The sequence below is a fragment of the Wasmannia auropunctata genome, unplaced genomic scaffold, assembly GCF_000956235.1.
Source record: "Wasmannia auropunctata unplaced genomic scaffold, wasmannia.A_1.0 LD336092.1, whole genome shotgun sequence".
In the NCBI taxonomy this organism is placed as follows: Eukaryota; Metazoa; Arthropoda; class Insecta; order Hymenoptera; family Formicidae; genus Wasmannia; species Wasmannia auropunctata.
The window spans coordinates 1,831,907-1,854,508 of record NW_012026798.1 but is presented as its reverse complement, the minus strand read 5'-3'; the positions used below and the strand labels follow the sequence as shown (position 1 = coordinate 1,854,508).

General features: G+C 42.1%; 1 protein-coding gene across 1 annotated transcript; it reads left to right on the top strand.

The window, feature by feature from the left end:
* Nucleotides 1–8,009: 8,009 nt before the first annotated feature.
* LOC105462927 (protein charybde-like) lies at nt 8,010–14,405 on the top strand. The gene is made up of 4 exons (XM_011709858.1): nt 8,010–8,095; nt 9,866–10,049; nt 10,509–10,664; nt 11,069–14,405. The coding sequence occupies exons 1-4, from the start codon at nt 8,047–8,049 to the stop codon at nt 11,157–11,159; spliced, it is 480 nt and encodes a 159-aa protein (XP_011708160.1). The 5' UTR covers nt 8,010–8,046; the 3' UTR covers nt 11,160–14,405.
* The last annotated feature ends 8,197 nt before the right edge of the window (nt 14,406–22,602 follow it).

The following is a 22,602-nucleotide window of genomic DNA, read 5'->3' as shown; positions in this document are numbered from 1 at the left end:
CCCTTCTCTCTTCTCTCTTCCACTCACATCACCATTTCTCTTCACCTTTTGTCTTCAATTCCACTCCTTCCCTCCCCCCCTCCCTCTCTCCCTCTTTCTCGATCCCTCTCTAATTCAGTGGTATGGAAAGAAAACATTTTTTTCGTAAGTAATAATAAAATAAAGATGCAATTATGTATGCCACACGTCGCGGTGCTTGTGTGATTCTCATATTAACTTAATTTCTCATATTACCGATCCGAATAACGGTATATGCTGTAAATTAACAATTTTATTTGAGAATGTAAAATTTGCTCCTACACTTCGCAAATATATATATAAATAATCCTTGTCGAACGTGCGTCATGTCGTGCCGCATCTAGGGTAACTGTCCCTATTAGTGTGCTTTTATATTTAAATAAGTCGTAAAAATAAACTGGCACAAATAAACAGACAAAATATATTTTTTTATTAACTTAATACTTTAACTTATTTAAATATAAAAGCACTGCACTAATAGGGACAATTACCTAGATTGGCGAAGCTGCTACGAAAATTTCTCGGGATTTCGACGTATGTATATCCACCTTTAAATGCTCGATACGCGAACAAAAACAATAATTTCTCCCCTTCGATCATGTCATACACTTAATTCGCCCCTTTATCGTTATGACTAACATACACAATCAGTCGGAAGATCGAGATAAGTTTAATGAAAATAAATAGACGATTGTGGTCAGTCTATCGATCAAAATTATCTCGCCGCTACGTTTATATTAAGTCGGTATTATATATTATGTTTGTTCTCTAATCTCGTAGAGCATGCGACCAAAAAAAAACCGATGCGTTATCTCTAATCATGCACTCTCTAATTGGCGTCTAATATGTCGGATCGAATGTCTGTCGTTTGTATCAAGGCAATGTCGTACGCGTACAATTTAGAATGTGTTTTTTTTTTTCACTCTCTCATCCTCAATCTCACGCGCCGATAAGACAGTCGGAATCTCGGGAATGACGTAAATTTTTACCGAGTTGCTTTCCGAACAGGAATTGATTGTTATGCATGAAAGAAATCAATTTTTTATCCAAGCAACCTCACGCAAATTTACGTCATTCTGTGATTCGATAAATGCTTTCGAATATTCAATGAATTTATTACAGCAATTATTATGTGTATCTTTACAATTTATCGTATAAAAATACTTACAATTGTTTATTTTATATGCAATAAAACATGCATATTATGTATATATATAAAATATGTACAATTAATTAGAACAAAGAAGCACATAATGTCACAATGACGTCAATTCTTACGTTATTTGTGACTTATAAGTGATAAATAAAGTCATAACATCCTTATAATATCATATGAATTTATAATGATGTTATTATGACTTTTGTCTTCTACCTGGGAACTACAACTTGTACAAACATATTAAACTGTACATATTATATATATATATAGGATATAAGTCAACAAAATTGTCCACTTTTTTTTATTTGAAAATATTTGAGATTATTTCTCTCAAAACATATCGATAATTTTAAACAGAGGCTCTCTTATTTGAAGTGGAGGATACTTTGGTATATTTTGCAAAATTAATCGATTACAAAGAAAACTAAGTGGAAAAATTTATCGTCCTGTATATAATTAAATGTATACAAAATATACAATTAATATTAAAAAGATTCCAGTCGTGTCGCAATGCCGTGTTATCGAATACTGAACGTACGTGGACAAAGGGGAACTGAAGCTTTGTAGGACATGTTTTTGCTTATTTCATGAATGTATTTATTATGTGGGACAATACGGGACGTATTTCTCCAGTGCAAGGCACAATATATTCACATTGAAATCGTGCAGGTTCGCGCGAAAATTCGCGAAACCTCTATGTGCCTCTATCATTATCTTCGTCTTTTGCCAATCGCGAGAGCGCGGATTCGATCATCGCGAGTTCGGCGCGCGCGAGCGCGGACACGTAAAGAGAATCTATAAGAGTGCAAACGTGTGTAGAGCGATATATATATATATATATATATATATATATATATATACCGGCCGCTTTATCGCTAAAAAAATCTCGCGTGACACATACGCACACGCTCGTGTGCGTGTTTTACGTGCGCATATATTTGTGTGGACAGCGTTTCTCGCGCGCGGCAGCGGCGCAGCGATTCTCCGGGCGCGCTCTCCTTCAGGTCTCTCCTCTCGTCTCATTTTCCGATTGCATTTTTATCGCCTTGTCCATTGACCCACCTCCTTTCCGCAATATCTGGCGGCCCTCTCGAAGCCCCATCTCCGCGCGCCGAACGATTTATCACTTGATGACACTTCGACAGCGAGACCGTCGCGGACATCGCGGATTAAATAAACGGTTTCATAATTTAACAGTTTTTATACACGATCTCTTTTTCTTTCTCTCCTCCCTCCTCCCCCCTCTGTTCTCACTCCCTCTCGGCCACTCTTGACGAGCACCGTTCAACGCCGGTCGCGTTTTAACTCTCGAACCAGTCGCAGTTATCGTTTATCTTTTATCAATATACATACGCGCTTTTTTCATATCTCTCGAGGCGAAAAATAAATAAATGTAAAAATAGAAGCTTCCACTTGGATTATAATTCATATTCCGCGACGCCGCTATATTCGGCAGCCGAAAATATTGCGTTATCCTCACGCGGATTTAAATATCAGGATTCATCTCGAGAAACAAAAGTCCTTGCAGCTTTGTCGCCGTAGAATTAATTCTTCCGGACGAATCCGGAAAGAATCGCGGCGAGGAAATCGAATCTTTGCAGCGCGAGGTCTCGCAGGAGGCTCGCGGAGCCGCGGCGTTTTCGCGAATAAAGGTATACATTGTGCGAGCGCACAACTCGCAATTATTCAACGCGAATCGTCGCGATGTTCGCGCGCACGCGCTGTGTGTGTGTGTGTGTGTGTGTGTGTGTGTGTGTGTGTGTGTGTTTTGTTTGTGTGGAAGCTGAGCCAGCCGCCTTTCGCATCCGCGTGATCGCGCGTATGTACATATACACACCTATAAAAGCGCTAAACTAGCCGGTCTCGCATTATTCGCGCTTCCGCACACAGCTGAAAGTCGCTTGTAATTGTTACCACCGAAGGGGAGAAGGCGCGGAGGGGCAAGCCCCCTTGGTCGCTCCCCTCGGTTCCCAACTGTGGGGGGGCCCAACGGATGGCGGAGCAGGAGGGGCCGAAGGGGACCTCGTGCGGTACGGGTGTATGTACATACAATGTATACGTATATACATACATATACGTACATATATACGCCAGCGAGCGTCTCTCGCTCGCGTGGCCATGCGTGAAGTCAGCCCCCAATGGGCCAAACGTGAGTTTCACTCGCTGCTCGTTACGCGATATATTTATAACTTCGCCGGTCACACGCGTTTATATACATAAAACGACAATAATACTGATCGTTCGCGCGCGCATTCGCGATAACTATCGATTTTTCTGGATCTCCGTGGAGCGCGATTGTACCGGTCGCGATTATATAGTACTGTAATGTACGTAACACACGCAACACACAATCGCAACACACGCACACGTACGTACACACACACACACATGTGCGGCGAGCCGCTGGCTCGCGGAGTTATGTAACACGCGTCGCGCGTTTCTATTAATGTCGCTAATCGGCCGAGTATTAATCACGCTGCTCGTATATTAACACACGACCGTCCGTGACGCCGGGATGGCTATCCCTTCGGTGGGCAACGCACCAGGGTGCCGGGCGAAGTATTTGTCCCTTTTCGAATTTTTCGGGACGCTGCGCCGTGGGGTATCCCGTGACGCAAAGGTCGGGGTTTTCAGGTTTTGTGCTTTAAACAGGCACGAACTTGCATCGACACGCACGCACGGAACCGCTCGGGCGTCTCGCGTTTGCTGAAATTCGACACAAAGAGAGTTTGTTTTCTCCGGCGAAAATGTGGAGCATTTTGCTTAAACGGGGAAAAGGGGGAGGGGGAGGAGGAGGAGGGACGATTAAAGCCACGTTGAAAAACAACGATAACGACATCCTACTCCTCGCGCGGTTTCGAGAGTGTCTTATTAAAGCCTATGCTCCTTTCCTCGACAAACGTTTCCCCTCGCGTCTTCGAATTTCTCGAAGATGTGCGATTTCAGCATTTATGAAACACCCTGCGTTCCCGGTGATAAAAGAATATCAACAAGACACTCTCGTTATCTCTGTACACGTAAACGATCGTAAGACGGCTTTGTGTACAGCGCGCCAGTATAACACGAGGCAAACAGATTATATTTCGCTTTTAGACGCTCGCGTCGGCAACGTCCCTTTATTTCCCGTAATTTCTTGGATAATTCGCCGGATTAGTGCGCTACGCTCTTCGTATGTAGGCGCTCGGCCTCTCGCCCCGAGGCCGCTCCCGTGTAATTGTTACACACCGCGTAATACCGATCGCGCGTAGAAAGAACGAAAAAACAAGAAGAAAAGAAAAGCGACAAGAAACCGGGGCTTCACGGTGCATTTTGATGATTATTACCTCTAGCCCGTCGGTTTTTGCCGCCCGCGAACCGGTTTTTAATAAAATTCAGCTCTTCGATTATGTCGTCGGATGTACGATGCAATCGGAGAGCGCATCGCCCGGCGAGGTCCGACAGAGATGGAACGAGCGAGCGAGGGACGGTGGTAGAAGGAGAGCGAGCGAGCGAGAGACAGAGAAGGAAAGAGAGCGAGCGGGCGAGAGACAAAGAGGATGGGCGAGCGAAAAGCGGGCGAGAAAGAGAGAGCGGGAGATAGAGGCACTTAGTAGAGAAAGAGAGTAGCGGCAGGAACGAGCGAGGCAGCGCGAACGTCATGTTATTCGCGATCACGTACTCGCCTCCACGTAAGCGAAACAAAGAGATCGATCGCCCGAGTTGCGGGGAGCGACGACCATAGCTAAGGTTCCCCCCCCCCCTCTCTCTCTCTCTCTCTTTCTCCTTCTTTCTCTTTCTACCGAATTACGGGAAACGTGATTCGCCTCCTCCTCTCGCGGAGTCCCGCGACTCCGGTCTCGCGACTCGCGAAATTAATGTGTTTTGATTGACGCGTGAATGAGCTAATGCGAAAGTTGATCGCGTTGCCGGCCGGCCGGCCGGCGCGCGGAGCCCGGCATTATTATCGGGAGCTTGTTTGCACGGGAACGCGCGGCCGCGCAGATAAAAAAAAACGGCACTTCCGATAGAGATGTTATTCTCCAGAATCTACAGGCGTGTTGTTGTTCACGCCACGCCACGTCCCTGCGTTTCGCGGATCGTCGGGATTTATACATTCGTCGTCCCCGAAGCCTCCGCGCGGTGGCACACGCGGATCAGGGACGAGGAGGATTTTCCGTGCCGCACGGAATCGGTGCTTCTCGGCTGTGGCAAATCCGCGGCCTGTCGATCGCCGCCGCGCCGCCGCGGGACGAGATCGGATTATTGTTTTATCTGCCCGATGCCGCTTCAGCGGCTTCGCGAGCTATATTTATAATCACGCGATAAGAGAGGGAGAGAGAGAGATATATATATATATATATATATATACCGTCGATACTTGAAAGATTTAAAACGCGATACGTACGATCTCGCGATTTGTTGATCCACAACGATATGATTTGGATCTCTGATGCCGTTGGACATTTTCGTTGGACGGATTTCTCGATTCACGGCTCGCTGGCGGTATATAGAACCTCGAATTTATAGATCGCCGGGACCTGTCAGGCAGGTTTCCTCGGGGATCTTACGGGCCGTCACAGATTCTTATAGGAACCGGTGATCCGGTATTTGTTGGGGACCCCGTAGTATTTCATCCACGAAGCCCCTTGGAGTCACAGGTGTTCGGTTACTTCGCGTGTTTTATATATATTTCCTGTTCGGCATTCGGCCGGCACTGATCTCTCATATTCGTCAATCTAAATCGCAAGATATTCCCCTCGGTGGAGTTAACGCGAATTGAAAAATAGGAAAGTAATAAATAAAAAATTAAAGATACCGACATAGCGGACAAACAGGAAGATCTTATCTTCGTGTTTATCTCGAGTGCTCCTAAGAGAATCGTCTATAAATTTGTTTTGAAATCGAGATGTAGAAAAAGATAATTCCCTTCCCTCCCCCCTGACCACCCGGTCACACACCTCTCGCGTCTAATTCTTAATCCTTTTATCTACGTCTCTCGTCCCGCGATTTCCATAATCGGCGGCGGTTTTCACCGAGCGCGGAGCGCGTAATTTCGAGCGCGAATATGAAGCTTTTACTCCGAATGCATCTCGGTCAGAATCTATTGTCCGAACGTGACCGTCTTTGTATTAAAACTAACGGCGCGCCCCGTAAACGGCGCAAGCCGCCGCTAATCTTGTAACTCTCGTTACATAAATCCTCCTCTCGCGTGCGACCCAACGTGTCCTCTGGATTAGAGGCCGATAAAAAAAAAGGAGACACTTATCACGTACAACCTATTTGTCAACTGCGAAAAATAATTCTTGCGTCGACGAAAGCAAACAACATTTTCTCCGTTTCGTAACAAACGTGACGGGGCGACTTGCGAATGGAAAAATAGAGTGGTGGGTATCGGAATAAATCGGCACGAACGGCGTGTCGAATCGAATATTACGATCGTCTAAAAGAAAAAAAAAGAGAGATGATGATTAATCGCGTACCGGCGCGACGGTAAAAAGTACGATTAAAAAAGTACGAACTCTTTACGCGCGACGATAAAATAAATATATCGCGTCGAGTGAATCAACAGTCTGAAATACTTTTCGTGCGACCGCGGTAGAGCTGTTAGATCGAGCGTAGCCGGTGTGAGCAAGCGCTTCTTAACACAATTGGAAATCTTACGCAATGCGCACGGTTTTCACAATCAGCTTTTAGCGAGTTCTACATTTTCTTTATCGATTTTATCGTTCCGCGTTCTTTTAAATGTAAGTTTTTTATCAAAATTCTCGTCGAGGGAAGACTTTTTTTTTTTTTTTTTTTTTTAATTTAAATCGTAATTTCTGCCATGACGATTTTTTACCATAACCTTCGCTACAGCCAGGGTCAGCTGATCCCGCCGAGCCCCCACAGCAAAACACAACACCTCATTCGGGATTTCTAAAACAGGTTTTTCTCCCCTCCGGGATGTGGCCAGAGGGAAGAGCGTGTGTGTGTATCTGTGTGTGTGTGTGTGTGTGTACGCGTCTCGCATCTTTTTTCACCGGGAGATCTCTTCGATTTTTGTGCCTAAATCGCCTATGCTTGAAAAGAAAAAAAAACCCGGCTACCGACGAAGGGCCAACGCAGTAATTTCACCTGCGGTTTAATACGCGCGTCTCCGCGCCGCGTTAAAAGCCGCGATAAAAGGTTGCACGACGTAACGCACGTAGTCGACGAGAGATTGAGAAGGCGCGGGAGAGAGAGAAAGAGAGAGAGAGAGAGGAGCGGGAGGAAAGAGAAGAAAACAAAACGAGCATCGTGGGTGAAAAAAAAAACCCGATGTACCGTCGTCACCGCCGGCAACAGCGGATAGGTCCCCACCGGTGCGGCGGTGGATCGGCTCTCTCGCGCGATCTCGCACGCTCTCGCACGCTCTCGCTCGTCGAGGTGCCGAACGCGGCCGAAGGCCGGCGCGAGCGGTCGCGGAAACGGCCGAGGCGCGGACGCACTGCCGAAACGTCACGTAGGCGGTGTTGCTAGGCGGTCGACCAGCGGCGGCGCGCGGCGAGGGGAGCGGCTGGCATCGGCGCGGTGGGAACCCACGTATATAAGTCGCGTCAGCGAGCGCCGGCCGATCAGTCGAAAGGGTGAATTTACGTGTGGGGTTACCGCTCGTGTACGACACTCGCGTTACGTACAGCTACGGTGAAAGCTGCTTTTTGGTCCGGGTTCGATCGCGCCGACACCACGGTTGTCCGACCGCCAATCTGTCGTTCCCCGTGGCCGCCCTCGTCGCGTTTCCAACGGTCCTGTCCGTCATTCGCCGTCGACGTCTCCTCCTCGAGAAAAGTCGCGCTGCCGTCCGGCGAAGTCGGGCACGAGAGAGCCGCATCCATTGTGCGTCCGCCGTTGGACGACAGTCTCACGATATCATGGAGGTCCTGCCGTGTCCCGTCAATGTGGACTTCAGCAACACCCGTGGTGAGTACCTCCGAAAAGGCTGTCTCGCGACGCCGTTGTTTCCCTTCAATCCCTCGCAATTTTTTCGCCACCGTCGATCGTCGGCACTCCGTTTCTCTCCACCATCGAGCGAGCGGGCGAGCCGTTGTTCTCAGCTGACAACGCCGGCTGGAATCAGCTGATTTTTGCTTTCGCGACACGTTTCGTCGGCTGTGCCACTCGAAAAATTCGCTCCGAGCTCGATAATACGAACGGCGGGCAGATTTCGAGAAACACCGGCGATTATACCGGCGAAACCTCAAATTATCGTTGCGTCAGCGTCGGTCTTCCGATCGTACGAGGGGAGTAATGGAGAGGGTGGGAGGGAGGGGGGATGCCCTTCGCTGCCGTTTTTCCATGTTTCCTCGATTGTTCTCGTCGCTTACCAATCAGTTTCTTCCTTTCAGCGTGTTTATAAATGGAAATTTCCGAAAAATTCAACGCTTTCGATGGTCCGGTAAATAAATACGGATTAACGGACGGTGAGCAGAGAGTAAATTGCTTCACATTGATTGCTCTTTCAAATCGCTATAGGACACAAGTAGAATTTCACTAGCTAACGATACGAGAAATATAACGTAATTGTTTTTTTTCAATACGCGGATAATAGTATTTTGCGATTCGCTTCGCCCGTGAGATTTTGTATTTTCGATTCCAGCAGCTTTGACGATCGGAACAAAAGATCCGGTAATAGTTTCGGAAATTTTGGTGCACGAAACAGATGGGTTGATTTATTTAAATGGCGCGGAACGATGATTGCGATTTTTGTTAAACGCGACAAGGTAGATAAAAAAAAAATCGAGGTCAAACGAGTTCGTACGTTACCGACGAGCCTCACCTCGTCTTCGCCGGCCGCTAGAAACAATGGTCGACGCAAGCTCGAGATAGTCGGCCTAGTGATCGACATAAGAAAGAAAGAAAGAAAGAAAAAAGAAGTGTTACAATTCGGACATTATTTCGATGATCACACATGAGAAATTAAAATACCTGGCGAGGTAGGAGAAGAGGAACATCTCCTTTCCTGACGACTGTTTCTTTGTTACGTTGCACAGACGTCGGTTTTAAACAATAAAATGATGATCTCATCGCTCGATTAATCGCGAGATTATAGCTGCGATCGAGTTAACGCGAGCGTAAAATTAGGTAACATCTAAAAATCTAATCGCGGCAATGAGAATCGGACGTCGAGAACCGCGATTAAAATTATATATTGCAGTTCGGATTACGTTTACGGTGGAATAACGGCAGATAACGTGAATCATTAATCGAGAAGCAAAATATGTTTTTCGTTTCGCCGGCAGCTCTCGATTACATCCACAATCCGGCGATATCGGCTGATTTAATGTTAATGTCTAAGATTACGTCAATCCGCACTTTTTGTATCTCGGATAGATATTTTGCAGAAGGCTTATCCATATTTTTCGCAGTGTATTTTTAGCTGTTGTGATGTTTACTCTGGGTGAAAATTTGCGGAAAAATTAAATTTACGTGAAAAATATTATTTACCCTAAATGTTACTTATCCTAAGTGATTAACTTAATTTGGATTAACGAGGCAATTAGTCGACCCGAATTAGCTTTATTTTAGAGTAATTGGGGGAATGGACTGCGTTGAGAGCTGCCTGATAGGCCGCTGAAAATAGAAGAAAAAGTGATCCGCCACTTTCTTTTCAATTGACCGCTTTAACGTTAGTTTACTCGACGGGGAGGCTGAGAGCGCGCGCGCTTAATTCCGTTTAATTAATTGTTACAGCTGGAAGCGAGACGGACGAATTGGACGGTGCCTGTCAGGCGCTGGCGAAGAGGCTGGAGGTTGAGCTCAGGAGGGCTAAACACGCCCAGCTGGCTTGCGGTGAGGTCCTTCTACCTGCCGATCTGCTGCCCAAGATAGCCAAAGATGTACTTACGATGGCGGAGAACGAGCCCTGCGGCCTTCGGTAAGTAGAATTTTCCGAGTCGCGTCGAAACCTTGCCTCCACCCCCTCTCCCCTTCCTCGATTTCCCGTGATCTCCAAATCTGAACAATTCAGCGCAATCCGCGAATTCAGATAAATATTATTTCGCGCAACAAGTGTCCATTTAGAAAATATCGCAAAACTTTTCTCCGAGTTGTTTTTTCACGAATAATGTTAAAGGCGATATTGGTGATTGTGTAAAACATTTTGGAGCGATTTTTTCTTCCAGCAAAAATTTGATCGAATTTTATTATATTCATACTTTTTTAATGGAGTTTTATTTGCGTTTACTAAAGATTGATATTAAAAATAAAAATTTATTTTTCTCGCATTCACATTCGCTAGCGCTGTAAACGTTTCTCCAATAAATTTCTAATTTGATATTCGATTTGTCTAAATTTTTCAATATAAATCTGATAAATTGATGTACGCTTGTTTCAGAGGCTGCACGTTGTTCATCAGCTTCGAGACGGACAGCATGTGCCGCAAACTGTCGAGAATACAGTGCGATCCCAGTACTGTGTCGACGTTCGAGCTTTATCTCACGCTGAAGCAGGACCACACGTCCTGGCACATGCTGCTGCCGCAGTTCTTAAAGTGAGTATACACTTTATGAAGTAAAATCTCGCGATTAGAGCCCGGTTTAAATTACACTCCAAAATTAACGTGTGTTGCAATTTTATGTAATTATTTAGTTTATTCTTTTATTTATCAGACTGAAATAACACTTTAGATATCCTGTTTTTGTTTCCTACGTAACATTATTATTTACATCTTCGCTTCGATAAACTGAAGCGGTATCGCAACACCGCCTTCTTAACTCAGATCGTACGATTAGATCGTATCTGAATAATTTCGTTCCGTCCAGCTTTTCCGTTTCCACAAACATCGCGTTGCAAAATATTGCACGTTCTATAAATCTATATAATGCGATTTAGCGCGCGATTATTTGAGACATAACGAAAACTTAAAACAATTCGTTCTTTTTTTTCTTTTTCCAGAAATCTCACGCGTGGTGGCACCATCATGATCAGTAGGGACTTCACTTTGCAGAAGAAGAAACTCTACAGGTCCTTCCAGCAATCTCATTGAGGGGCCTCGGGATCACAACACCGGGGCTCTGCACGTTTAACGATCACCCGTTTTGTGTAAAACGGGTGCGGCCATTTTTGTCAGTCTGCCGCCCTGTGGGCGTCAGCCACAAATTTGTACAATATTGGAAGACCAGGAAGGAAAAAAGAAACTAAGAGATGGCGGAAGCACAGAATGCGGACCTGAGGTTAGATTTCGTCGTTTACGGCACGCTGTAAAATTCGCGAACACCACGTTCGCGATCGCGCGGGATGTTGCGTTTAACCCTTTAACTTGAAGATTACATTTGGATTTTCTATATGAATGACATTTCACTTTACGAGAGAGACTACTTTTTGAACGAGGATACTCGCACGTACGAGCGGGAATGAGATTGTTCTGTGTGTTTAGAATTTATTCATTGGATATGTGAAGAAATGTAGTTCGTAGAAATGCTGCTTTACAGTGTAAACTAATTGCAGTTTGAACGCAAAAAGTTACATCTCGAGATCTAGCGATGCATGGATCTAAAGATCGAAGAATCTAGATGTCCACGGACCTAATAGTTTGACAAAATTGGGACCTAAAAAAACGAACAATCTAAATATCTCAATTCTATAAGATCCGGTGATTAAAGAATTCAATCAGTTGAATTATAATTGCAATCCAGAAAAAAAATAGTTAAACGGTTAGGTTTGAAGGACATTGGAATTGAAAAAAAAATTGCAAAGCTAGTTTATAAGACACGTAGAGTTTGAGGCCCGTTGGAGTTTGAGGACCGTAGCATTTAAGGCTTTCAAAATCTAGGGATCTAGATTTTGGAATTATAAGTATTGTAAAGGTAAGGTGTGAATCTAACACGCTCTGAATCCGCTGAACGGGCGGAGGTCGGTTAAAGGGTTTAACGACGACAACATCATCGCACTTTTTGTCTGCTGTCACCATGCAATACTGTATTCAAAGGAGAGAGGCCTATTACGCGTTCGATAATTGTGATAGCGCGAGACAAGTTCTAGTAGTAACAGATCTTATATCGCGAGGAGGAGGAGGTGGTCTCTCGCGTCTTCGTTCTTGAAGAGGATATGTGATTATAAGACTTGTAACAAATTTCACGTGATACGTAGCGAGTATAATTAGTTTTTAGAGAGCGCGTTTTACTGATTAATCGTAGTCAGGTAGCTATTAGTCGCGTCGGATGTGTTTAGTGACGAACCTTCGAAGAAAGCCCGTGTGTGTCTCTTTCACACATGGGCGAGCACATTGTCCATTTTTCATTGTGAAATGCGAAATGATCATGTTGGAGTTAATGTGGCAGCATATATTTCCCAGATATGAATTTCTTTATGAAAATTTTGCAGGATAGCCCCAGAGAAAATAGATCCGAATGAGACTATCATTTTGTGATTAATCGAGTCACTACATATACACATTGATATTAACACCAGGAATATAATTCGAGTATATAAAATCGAATTAGCCTACATTGAGAAGCGTAAGAATTCAAATAATCTACATTTTCTAATTAATTTGTACATTTTCTACCGAGAAAAAAAAATTTTTTTTTTTTTTTTCTTAAAGCACTTGTAACAAAATTAATTCCAAGTAGGGTGTTCTCAGAGTACACGTTGTTTGGGACATCCTGCATATCCTGTTGGTAGAGATATGGTACAGATGTTCAGCCCATACCGTCATTCCATCAATCGATCTTTCTCCCTTCGTCATTTTCTCCCTTCATAACAGTCGCTACATGTGTGAACAATCTCATTAAATTATAATAACATCTTCTCTCGATGTCGCGATGCTGGTAATCGTTCCCGCGCGATATTACTGACAAATGTTATTAATATTTATCATTACCGGGTGGTTCGTCTTGACAGCAACTTATTTATAAAGCCGCATTGAATTTGTTTGGCGCAAAGCAATACGTTTCCGCCTTCTGCATTGTTCTATTTCAATTTGAATTTCAATGTTTCGTGTTTTTTTTCCCCCGAGATTTTTTAGTTCTGCGAGTACGAAAATTATTTCGATGAGTGGATTCTGTGAAAAGTTTAGAGCTTGCGAGATTTTTCAGTCTCGCACAGATTTTTCGTTTTCAACAATCGGCAGGACTAGGAAGAGATCCCTTAACGAGATAACGAGTAAAGCGATGCAATTTTCAACACTTCTGAATGTATCTTAAACTTGTTAAGTCACGAGACAAGAATCAATCTCTTATTATATGTCTAACAGATAGTTTAAAAAGTGTAATTGTGTAAAATCGTGCAGACGTAAATTGTATATCCACTAGGCTAGATTAGAGTTGAACTATATCTCTCGGTGTAATCTGAAGGAGACGATCCATCTTGAAACTGTATCGCTTTAACTCTACGTAGCTTCAAACAGATTTTCACAGGGAAACAATGACGAGATGAGCTCTCGCGTTCGTCGTTTAAACGCGTTAAAAGGGACGAAGGATTAGAGAGAGAGAGAGAGAGAGAGAGAGAGAGAGAGAGAGAGGATTAACGTTCTGCCATTAAATTGTTCATAATCTTCGCTTCAATTTGTCATTATTATTATTATTATTATTATTCGTTGACTACCGTACGTACTATTACTTACGTTGTGGTTAATACTTGTTCGGCGTTCTTTTTGTGTCTAATTTTTTTTACTACTTTACTCCTTTTTCGTTCTGTTCTTTTTTTTACTTTGCTTCGGTTGCTTTTCGTCGTAGCGCGATTAAAAACCTTAGTGGCGGTATTGTGATATTAAGAATTACAAAGTGATTGAGAGAAAAAGAAGCAAGTGTGTGTGATTATCGTTAGAATTTAGATTAAAGACGCTCGCGTAAAGTTTTCTTCACGGGGTCGAGAGAAATGTGTTTGCGTACAGGGTTACGAGCCCTTCCCGTTTTACCTTCGCGCAAGAGAGAAAGAGGAGTACATTGAAATCGAAAACCTCTTCGTAGTTTACTTACATAGGATGGCGACGCTTTAACCGGTGAATCGAATATTTATGTCAGAAAGTGAGGCTTCCCTTTACGAACTGCATTACAACAGGATGCGTATAGCAACGAGACTCAATGGAATTAGATTGAACTCGTTTCTTTTTTTTTGTATGTGTGTGATAAAATGGAACTGTCTCTTTCAAAGTCGGCGAAGCAAGAAAAAAAAAACCCGATGCTGTTGCAATGAAATTCACTGTTTAAGAGATAAACTTGTATCGAAAGATTTATTTGTATATATTTTATTTTATACATTAAAATAAATTATAATTTTTATTGAAAAGGAATCTAATCTTTTTCATGTGCTCTTACATAATATCTGTTTTTTTAAAACTTGTTTCTCGTAACTGTGTAAACACTTGTGCATATTTAAGTAATATTTTTACAGCAAAGGATCTGGATTGCATCATCTCTTATATAAAATATATATATTTTAGATTTTGTAATATATATATATACACATATATATATATATATATAATATTATAGAGTACGAAACAAAAAAAAAGATTTCTATAAATTTTCAGGATCCAAGAATATGAATCAAGGATCTTTTGTGTAGTATCTTTTGATTTCAGAGATTTTGTAAATCTAACAATTTGCAAAATCTGTTAGTATTACGTAACGTGTAAAATATAATTTGTTGCACTTTATTAAAATATTTGATTTAATGCTACCAATATTCAGTAACATAAAGTGTATCTTTTTGGATAGCTATTAAAAATTTAAAAATAGTAATGAATATAACTGATTATTTAAAAATATATATAGAACGAGTCTCCAATTTGTCTTACAAAAAAAAAACAAATTTAAAAAGTTTATGTTGAGAAATCAAACTCTTTTTTGTGATTTCTGTGTCATGGAAAAGAAACACGTGAAATATCGGCACTTTGGAATAAGGAGCGAGTAATTTACGACGTCGAGTTTCAAACTTGTTTCTTGATAATCTAAATGATGGAATTGAACCGGTTAAAGCTTTAAGGGGGAAGAGACACAATCCCGTCCAGAACACTTTCCCACCATCCTCCCGAGTCGTGCATCTACATCCCCTTACTTCGTACGAGGACGAAAACAAAAAAGAAAGAAAGAAGTACCTAAAAGATCACGTAAGAATGAGGAACAGCCACGTGTAAGAGAGTTAACCGCGCGTTGTAAGTTGGGCTATCGCATTTGCACGGAAGGTGTAAGACTGATTTGCTGATGTGACAAACGAAAGACATATAAAGACGTTGGCCCGCCTCAAGCCAAGCTGGCACTTCACATTACAGTATGACCGTAAATCATTGCCCGAGAAGGTACTATCTGAAAAAAAAGCAATTATAAATTATCGCGCAGGATGTCTGTTTTCGATAAACTGATTATTGAAAAGAAAGGAAATGATGTCGTATAAATTATGAATTCTAAAAGGCGAATCTCTTCTCGGGAAATGATATTTCGTTTACACTGTATATCAACATGTACTACTATTGTAATCAGCAGTTATTTGTTAATAACAAACGCTACAAACGACGTCGCAAGTCGGAATCGTCGCGATTTCAGAGCGATAGAAAGCAATACTCGCGGCCTCGTTTAATTGTTATTAGTTAACTACGAATGCATGTGTAAGTTGTGAGCGGGTTACACAGTGTTTTACACATGAAAGATCAATCCTATACAGTATAAAACTTTTTTTTTATATGCAAATGTGAATGTGTCCGCGTATATTATATATTATCAAATACGATATAATTTATATTATATTGCAAATATCGCATATATATATATATATAATATATACACATATATAATGATGTATTTTATAACAAATTCGAAGTTATTATGCAAAATAAACGTCAAGTGTGAGAGCTATTGAAAAAAAGCTGAAAATCACGAAAACTCTTTGTAATCATTTTATTTATATTCGATTTTATAACCGGTATGTGCGTATGTATAACACTCCCCCCATCTCCCCCAGTGAAGTTTTGAAATTTATTGAAGCGTCCGTTTATACCGTCGAGAGGGTATTTAAACATGGATGGAACCATTTGTATGTGCATGTGCTTTCTGAAATATTATATATCGTGATAAACACAATAATGTCGAATAATGTGACAACGGCGGTGTGATGCCGTCGTTAATCACGTTTTTACAGTGTGTGAGAATTTTATTGAAGGCGTTACAAAGGTTTATCTCGTTTTTTGTATAGAGTAAGACAGAGGAAACAGTACAAGTTTTTTCCTGGAAAAAGAATTAAATAATAATATTACGAAATATATATATATAATATATACATATATCATATGTAAGATAGATATTAATATCTAACGATGTTCTCTCTCGAGGCGTATCCCTGATGGTGGTTCTGCACGGAACACATCGTAAAAAAGAATTGGATGAAGTCCAAATGATAACAAAAATTCAATTACCGATAAGTTACAGCGGCGAACAGTCCCGTCGCTTGCGTGACAAGGGCGATTAAAGAAAAGAAAAAAAAAGGAAAAGCGCGTCCCGTTGATTGCCTCCATTATTTATCGTTTGTAGCGATTGTTTCTCGACAAAGCGAAACGTTAACAGGATTGATTTGCGAAACGATGTGCGTTACGCGCGCGAATGTTGCAAATAGCGTTGCATACTGCAGGATGTATATGTATAGGCCCGTTTATGCGTCTCACCTTCATTTACGACATAATTGTTTTTACGGGCTGTCAAGGAAAAACTTCCTGATCTCATGAGCGGGCGAAGGTTTTTCCACCCGGTAGCAATCGAAGTACGTAAAAGTGCCCATAAATATTCTTGAAATATTTATGTGTTTGTGAATGTGCGCAATAGCGTCGCGATGATGATCCAGTAAAAAGTTTAATCCTAAATGGTATAAGACAATGTAAACATATGCGAAAGAAAGAGGGAGAATCTCTAAATTCGTTCCAAATTATCTTTTCGAGGTTGCAAAAATTTCTTACAAAATTTGTTCAAGGATCAATACAAATACCGAGTAGATAATATTTTTCTCAATTTTTTTCACGTTTCAGACAGAAGGAAAGAATATTCTTTTTTATACTGTTCAGGGTTAAACGTTAAGTTACTGCGAGGACAAGGATTAATGAAGTACGCTCTTCATGGCGAAAGGGTGGAAATGAGAATGACAGTTTCTCATATCGTGGGGAAAGAGAGAGAGAGAGAGGGGGAGAGAGGACAGATAATATTCGTAATGTCGCACAGCAACGGTTTGCGCGACGCTCGCTGTGCTTTGGATATTTTTGTACCTTGCGCGATATGAAAGTCCGATTACGTAGTTTTTCGCGATAGTTTTGCTCGCGATTAACGCCGCGGCTTCTCGATACGTTAGTGATCCTTTGCGAACGCATTTTCCCATATTAAGAAATGCTATGTGATGTTATTTCTAATTTGTAATATCTATATACGACAATTTATGCTGCGTTTGAGAAATGCAAATAACAGAAAGAGATATATCAGAGAAGGCTGCTGTCGATTTTTTTTCTCCTCAACCATTTGTCCTCGTTATCGTTCTGGACCGTCTGTTGGAGATTTTGCGAAACTTAATTTCATTCACGTTTCCTTTGAAGTAAGACAAGTACGAGAGTAAAACAAGAGTAAAAATAAAAAATAGGTATACTTTGCTATTAAATATACAACATATTTCACAACATGAACACCATATTTCGCAATTTTAGATAGAATAAAAACAAATCAATGAAATTACGATGCCAACTGTTTTTAAGATAAAGCTGTGTTGAAGATAAATGCAAGATGACTATTTTAATAAAAAAATTGAATAAAAGGAAATGAATTGAAATAAGATGGAGTTATCTCAAGTTAACTTTACGCGAAGAGCAACGAAATGCAAATATGAATTAAACAGATTGATTATTAAATTTTTTACTAAAAATCGAGAAAGTTTCTGATTCGAATTTTGTGGGAGTGTTTCATAAGAAGACGTGAGTTTTAATTTTAGCATTTGTTAAATTGTCGATATCCGTGCAAAATGACGAGGAGTAATTTTACGTCTGTCCCAAAGAATAATCGATTTCAAATTCGTGTCGGGAAGGTGTTTATTATTGAAATATAATACCGAGATCGTGATGCATACACAAACAATAACGTGAATATGCCGACGAAGGAACTGTTATTGCTTCGCGAAAAATGTTTTCGACATCGATATTTGCACAGTGAGAGAATTTTCGCATAAAATGCCTCATGAAACTCCAATATTAACATCCGTTGAAACGCGATAGATTGACGATAAGTGTATTATCAACGGAGGGAGGGGGAAACTATATTTACGCACGACGACCCAGGATTATAAATTTACACACGCCATGTGTAAACGTCAAGCGAATTATTAATTGAACGATTTATATACGCGATAGATATTCAAGATAGTATCGGGAATGTAAAATGCGAGGAGCGCAGTCGGGGATTAAAGCTACAATGTGCGGGGGCCGTATTGTTTCAACTAGTTCCCGCAATTATCGCGGCGTACAGGACTGGATAGGAGAAACCGGTTTCTCGCGCGCGCGCGCGAGGCTGCGGTCGCTCGGCGCAACCCGTTTGTGTTTCCATCTCGAAAAGTCACATTATCAGGCACTATTTCCGAGCTCCTCTGTGAAAAATTCTACGCTGCATAGAGCAGTAATCGCGTATACCGGAGGATTGCGCAAGCATCGCCGATCCGCGAGAACTGATTCAATATCTCGCGATTGTTGCGCGATTCGTATTTACGTTTCGTTTTTTTTTTTAAATATTTTATTTGCAGGTATACCGTAATCCGTTATCACATTATATGGCTCGATGCTCCATCATCCGCGGAACAATCGTCTCTTGCGGGCAGCTTTCTTCCCAACGAAAGTTGACGGGAACTTCAACGGCGGAGCTATAGTTCAGCGGTGAAAATTATTTAAACACTTTTATATCGTGTTTTATACAGCTATCTGCGCGATTAAATCTCTACCGCTACAACAAGACGCACTTGAAGTTAAACGATGAATAAAATATACTATACCGTTTGCTCGCGTCTCTTCGCTTTTGATAACGTAAAGAATCTCCCGGTCTTTTATTTTATAATTCGAAGAGTGTTCGAGCTGTAACGAGAATGAACAAAGAGAGAGGAGAGCTCTTTCTGAGCTTTAAGTAGAGCGACAGTTTTCGAAATATAAGATACGTCCTACAGGGACGTTGCGTAAATTTTCAAGCCTAAACGCTTCGTCGCCCAGCTTCCCCGTCTTTTGACGTTACGTTCTACGAGCTAAGGCGCGAATGACTTTGTTAATATCTGCTCCGGATATTCAATAAGCTAAAACGGGAACGCGCGCGCGGCCGCTTCGGGACATCTGTGTCTAATTTGGCGAATGAGTTCTGGCTCATATCCGCGTCCGGACGCGTTCCCGCAGCGTGTCTCTTCCTGAGATCTGGGATATCAATAACGCGTAGGTAATTCGAGTCCATGCGCGATAACGGGCTGGCAACTGGGTGACTTGCGCGCTCAGCTGATGGCCGCGGTATATCCACACTGACGTTCGGATTCGCACATACGAACACGCGTGTATGCTGCACGCACGCAGGCATGCACGCACGTACATGAACGCATAACCGCCTACTGTTTCCTCGCCGATGAGAATCGGAGAATGGTGCAGACAGTTTGCCGCTACGAGCGAAATGTCAAGTTGGAAGAAAAACGGCGAAGTAAAAATTGTTAAAAGACAACATTCAGCAATATCCTTTCTAACTGGATATTTTCGTGGGCTTTTCGTTTAGGGGACCTCGGGGACCATCAAGATGACGTACGCAACTCTCCTTTTTTTTTTCTCGAACCGCAGTCGTGGTCGGGGAGATGGAGAGCTGTCGGAGAAACCGTCATGGAAACTGTACGAGGGACCTGTCAGACGTCATGTCTTTTAGAATTTCTCGTCGTTCGCATAAAAACGAGGGTTTTTCGTCACTTGGACGCATACGTAGGTGTAAAAAAAAACTCGAATGCTCATACAATGACAATTAATTATATAAACGTTCTCGGTATTCAACGTTACGTTCAAGAAAAAAAATACAGGCGCAACAATATATAAAGTTATTTTCTTTTATGACATCATCAGACTACTTATTCTATCTTCGAGCACTCAGTTCTCGCATGTTTTTCTTGGACGTCATACCGGAACTTCTTTTTATAAGCCAGATAGCACAAGCTGAAATCAGCTAAGGTCGATTTAACGACTCGTTATATTTCATTTATCGTCTTGCATTTATGTCTTTCGATGAATCGAAAGTGTAACGAAAGAAGTTGCGCCAGTACTTAACTTTCCTTTTCATATTTTTCCAAATGTTTTTACCTCAAAATAAAAACGTTGCACATTTATCCTTATTTATTTATTATATGATATTTATTTATATCGTATATTTACATTATTTGTACGTTACTTTCATATATCGATACGTTGAGACTGACAGAACCAATGCCAACTTTTCGCTTGGCAGCGGTGAAAAGCAAGTGTTTGCTCGCAGGTAGGCGATATATTCACTATTTCCTTTTTTACTTCCGTAAGCCGCTGAATGACACTGAGTGTTCCAGTTTCGAGCTATTGACATGTAGAGCTATTGACAAGATAAGAATCACCGTCCCTCGATTTTTCGCTCTAGATAGAACCACATCTTTTCAGGTGCGATAATGGGGGGAAATTTATTTTTAATTTGGTCTAAATTTTCATCATTAAGGTAATAATCATCACCTTTCTCTCTTCTCTTTCTCTGTCCTTCTCTCTTTATTCTCAACGCGTGACATCGCGGTCCTGATGGAAGCTCGCTTTATCCGAGGGGTCGATTTGCTGTTGCTTCACCTAGATGCGTTCACGCACACACACGCGCGCGTAGGTACACGCCGCCTGTGTGCGAGCGTTTATCGCTTGCATGCAAGTTCGTTTACCCCGATGCAATAATCGCCATCCCTTATCTCGCGGTTTCCTGCGGTGCCCTCACTTTCGCGTCTCGATCGCGACACGCTGCGCTGATCGAGGCTTGAATCCGCCGCTTCTGTTTTTCGTTAAATTTAGACGAATAACGCTTAATCGTGTACGACCAGAATAACAGCATAGAGAAAAAGAATATTTATTGTTATTTAAAAAAATACTCATGACAAAGGCCGCTATTTTTATACAAATGAATGGTAATATATGGCATTACGTTAAATTCTTAAACTTGAATTTAAATCAATAATTTATATACGTTATTCACGTGTTGCAATTCGCTTCGCGATATCTATTCATATTTCCTTGTATTCTGCAGCTTGAAGGGACTTGTGCCAATAATAAATCCATCTTCTCTTCCTCCCATTCTCTTTCCCTCTGTTTATCCGGATTTCCCTATTATGCACAACGTCCATGATCCAACCGGCCAAACTTGGAACGCATTTACAGCCGTTGAACCCTTTTCGCAGTTCATGTTTGCGTAATAGATGGGCAATCTGCCCGCGGTCCACAACCAAGCCGCTCTATTTTCACTTTGGCAAGGGTGTGTTGTACACAAAAATTTGCGTGCCGTGTACTTGGCGCGTTGAGGGGAAAACCAACCGGTTTTGACGAATTATTCTTGGCCGAGAGATAAAGATCGTTCGCGTACGATCGATCAGCGTCAACGTATCTATATGCACGATACGGCCGTTCGACCGGGGACTTTACGAAATATGACAACGGCGAGAGCGTGTTGCCATGACAGTAAATCTGCTCGTCGTAAGCTGGGGGTGAGATTGCATCAGCATTAACAAGGTCAGTAGGAGGGTAAAACTCATTGCCCTTTTCAGGCTTATTTCACGAGGCTATTAATTCATTCGAGTAAAATCGCTATGGAAGTGAAGGGATATAATGAAAGAGACATGGACACACAAAAGATTTTAAAGACTCGTTTATCAAGAAAATCTGAATTATCTCGAAAAATATCTCCGTTTGTTTTTATAATTATTATAGAGTATATACGTGTATCTTATACAAGTTGAAGTACACGTTTCTTTTAAACGTATTTGCCGAGCGATTTAGCTTCCTGAAATTTGTCCTTTCTTTCCTAAAAGGAGCGGAATTTTCTAGATTACCTACTCCTGGAAGACAGATTCGGATGAGCGGATAAACGAAGCGCGGGGGAAGCATTCGTGTTCTAAGCCACCAATGATAAGAGGGGGCGGATTTAATACGATTTTCGGGAGCTACCTGCGTTACGCGCAAGGGTGGGCGCTGAGAACAAAGAAGCGTTTCTTATATAGGAGTATATATTCGACGACGAGGGAGCGGACCGCGGGGGGAGGGGCGAGAGGGAGAAAACAGGAAAGATCGCCTGGACGAAGATAGCGTGGCACAAAGACGTCTCTTTTGCTACCCTGCTGAGCGCACGATATCGGCATCTCTCTCCCACACCCGTTCGGCCGCGACCCGCTATTTTCGCCTACGTTAAGAGTGTGGCGGAGCGATGGGGGAGAAGAAGTACGAGATAGAGAGAGAGAGAGAGAGAGAG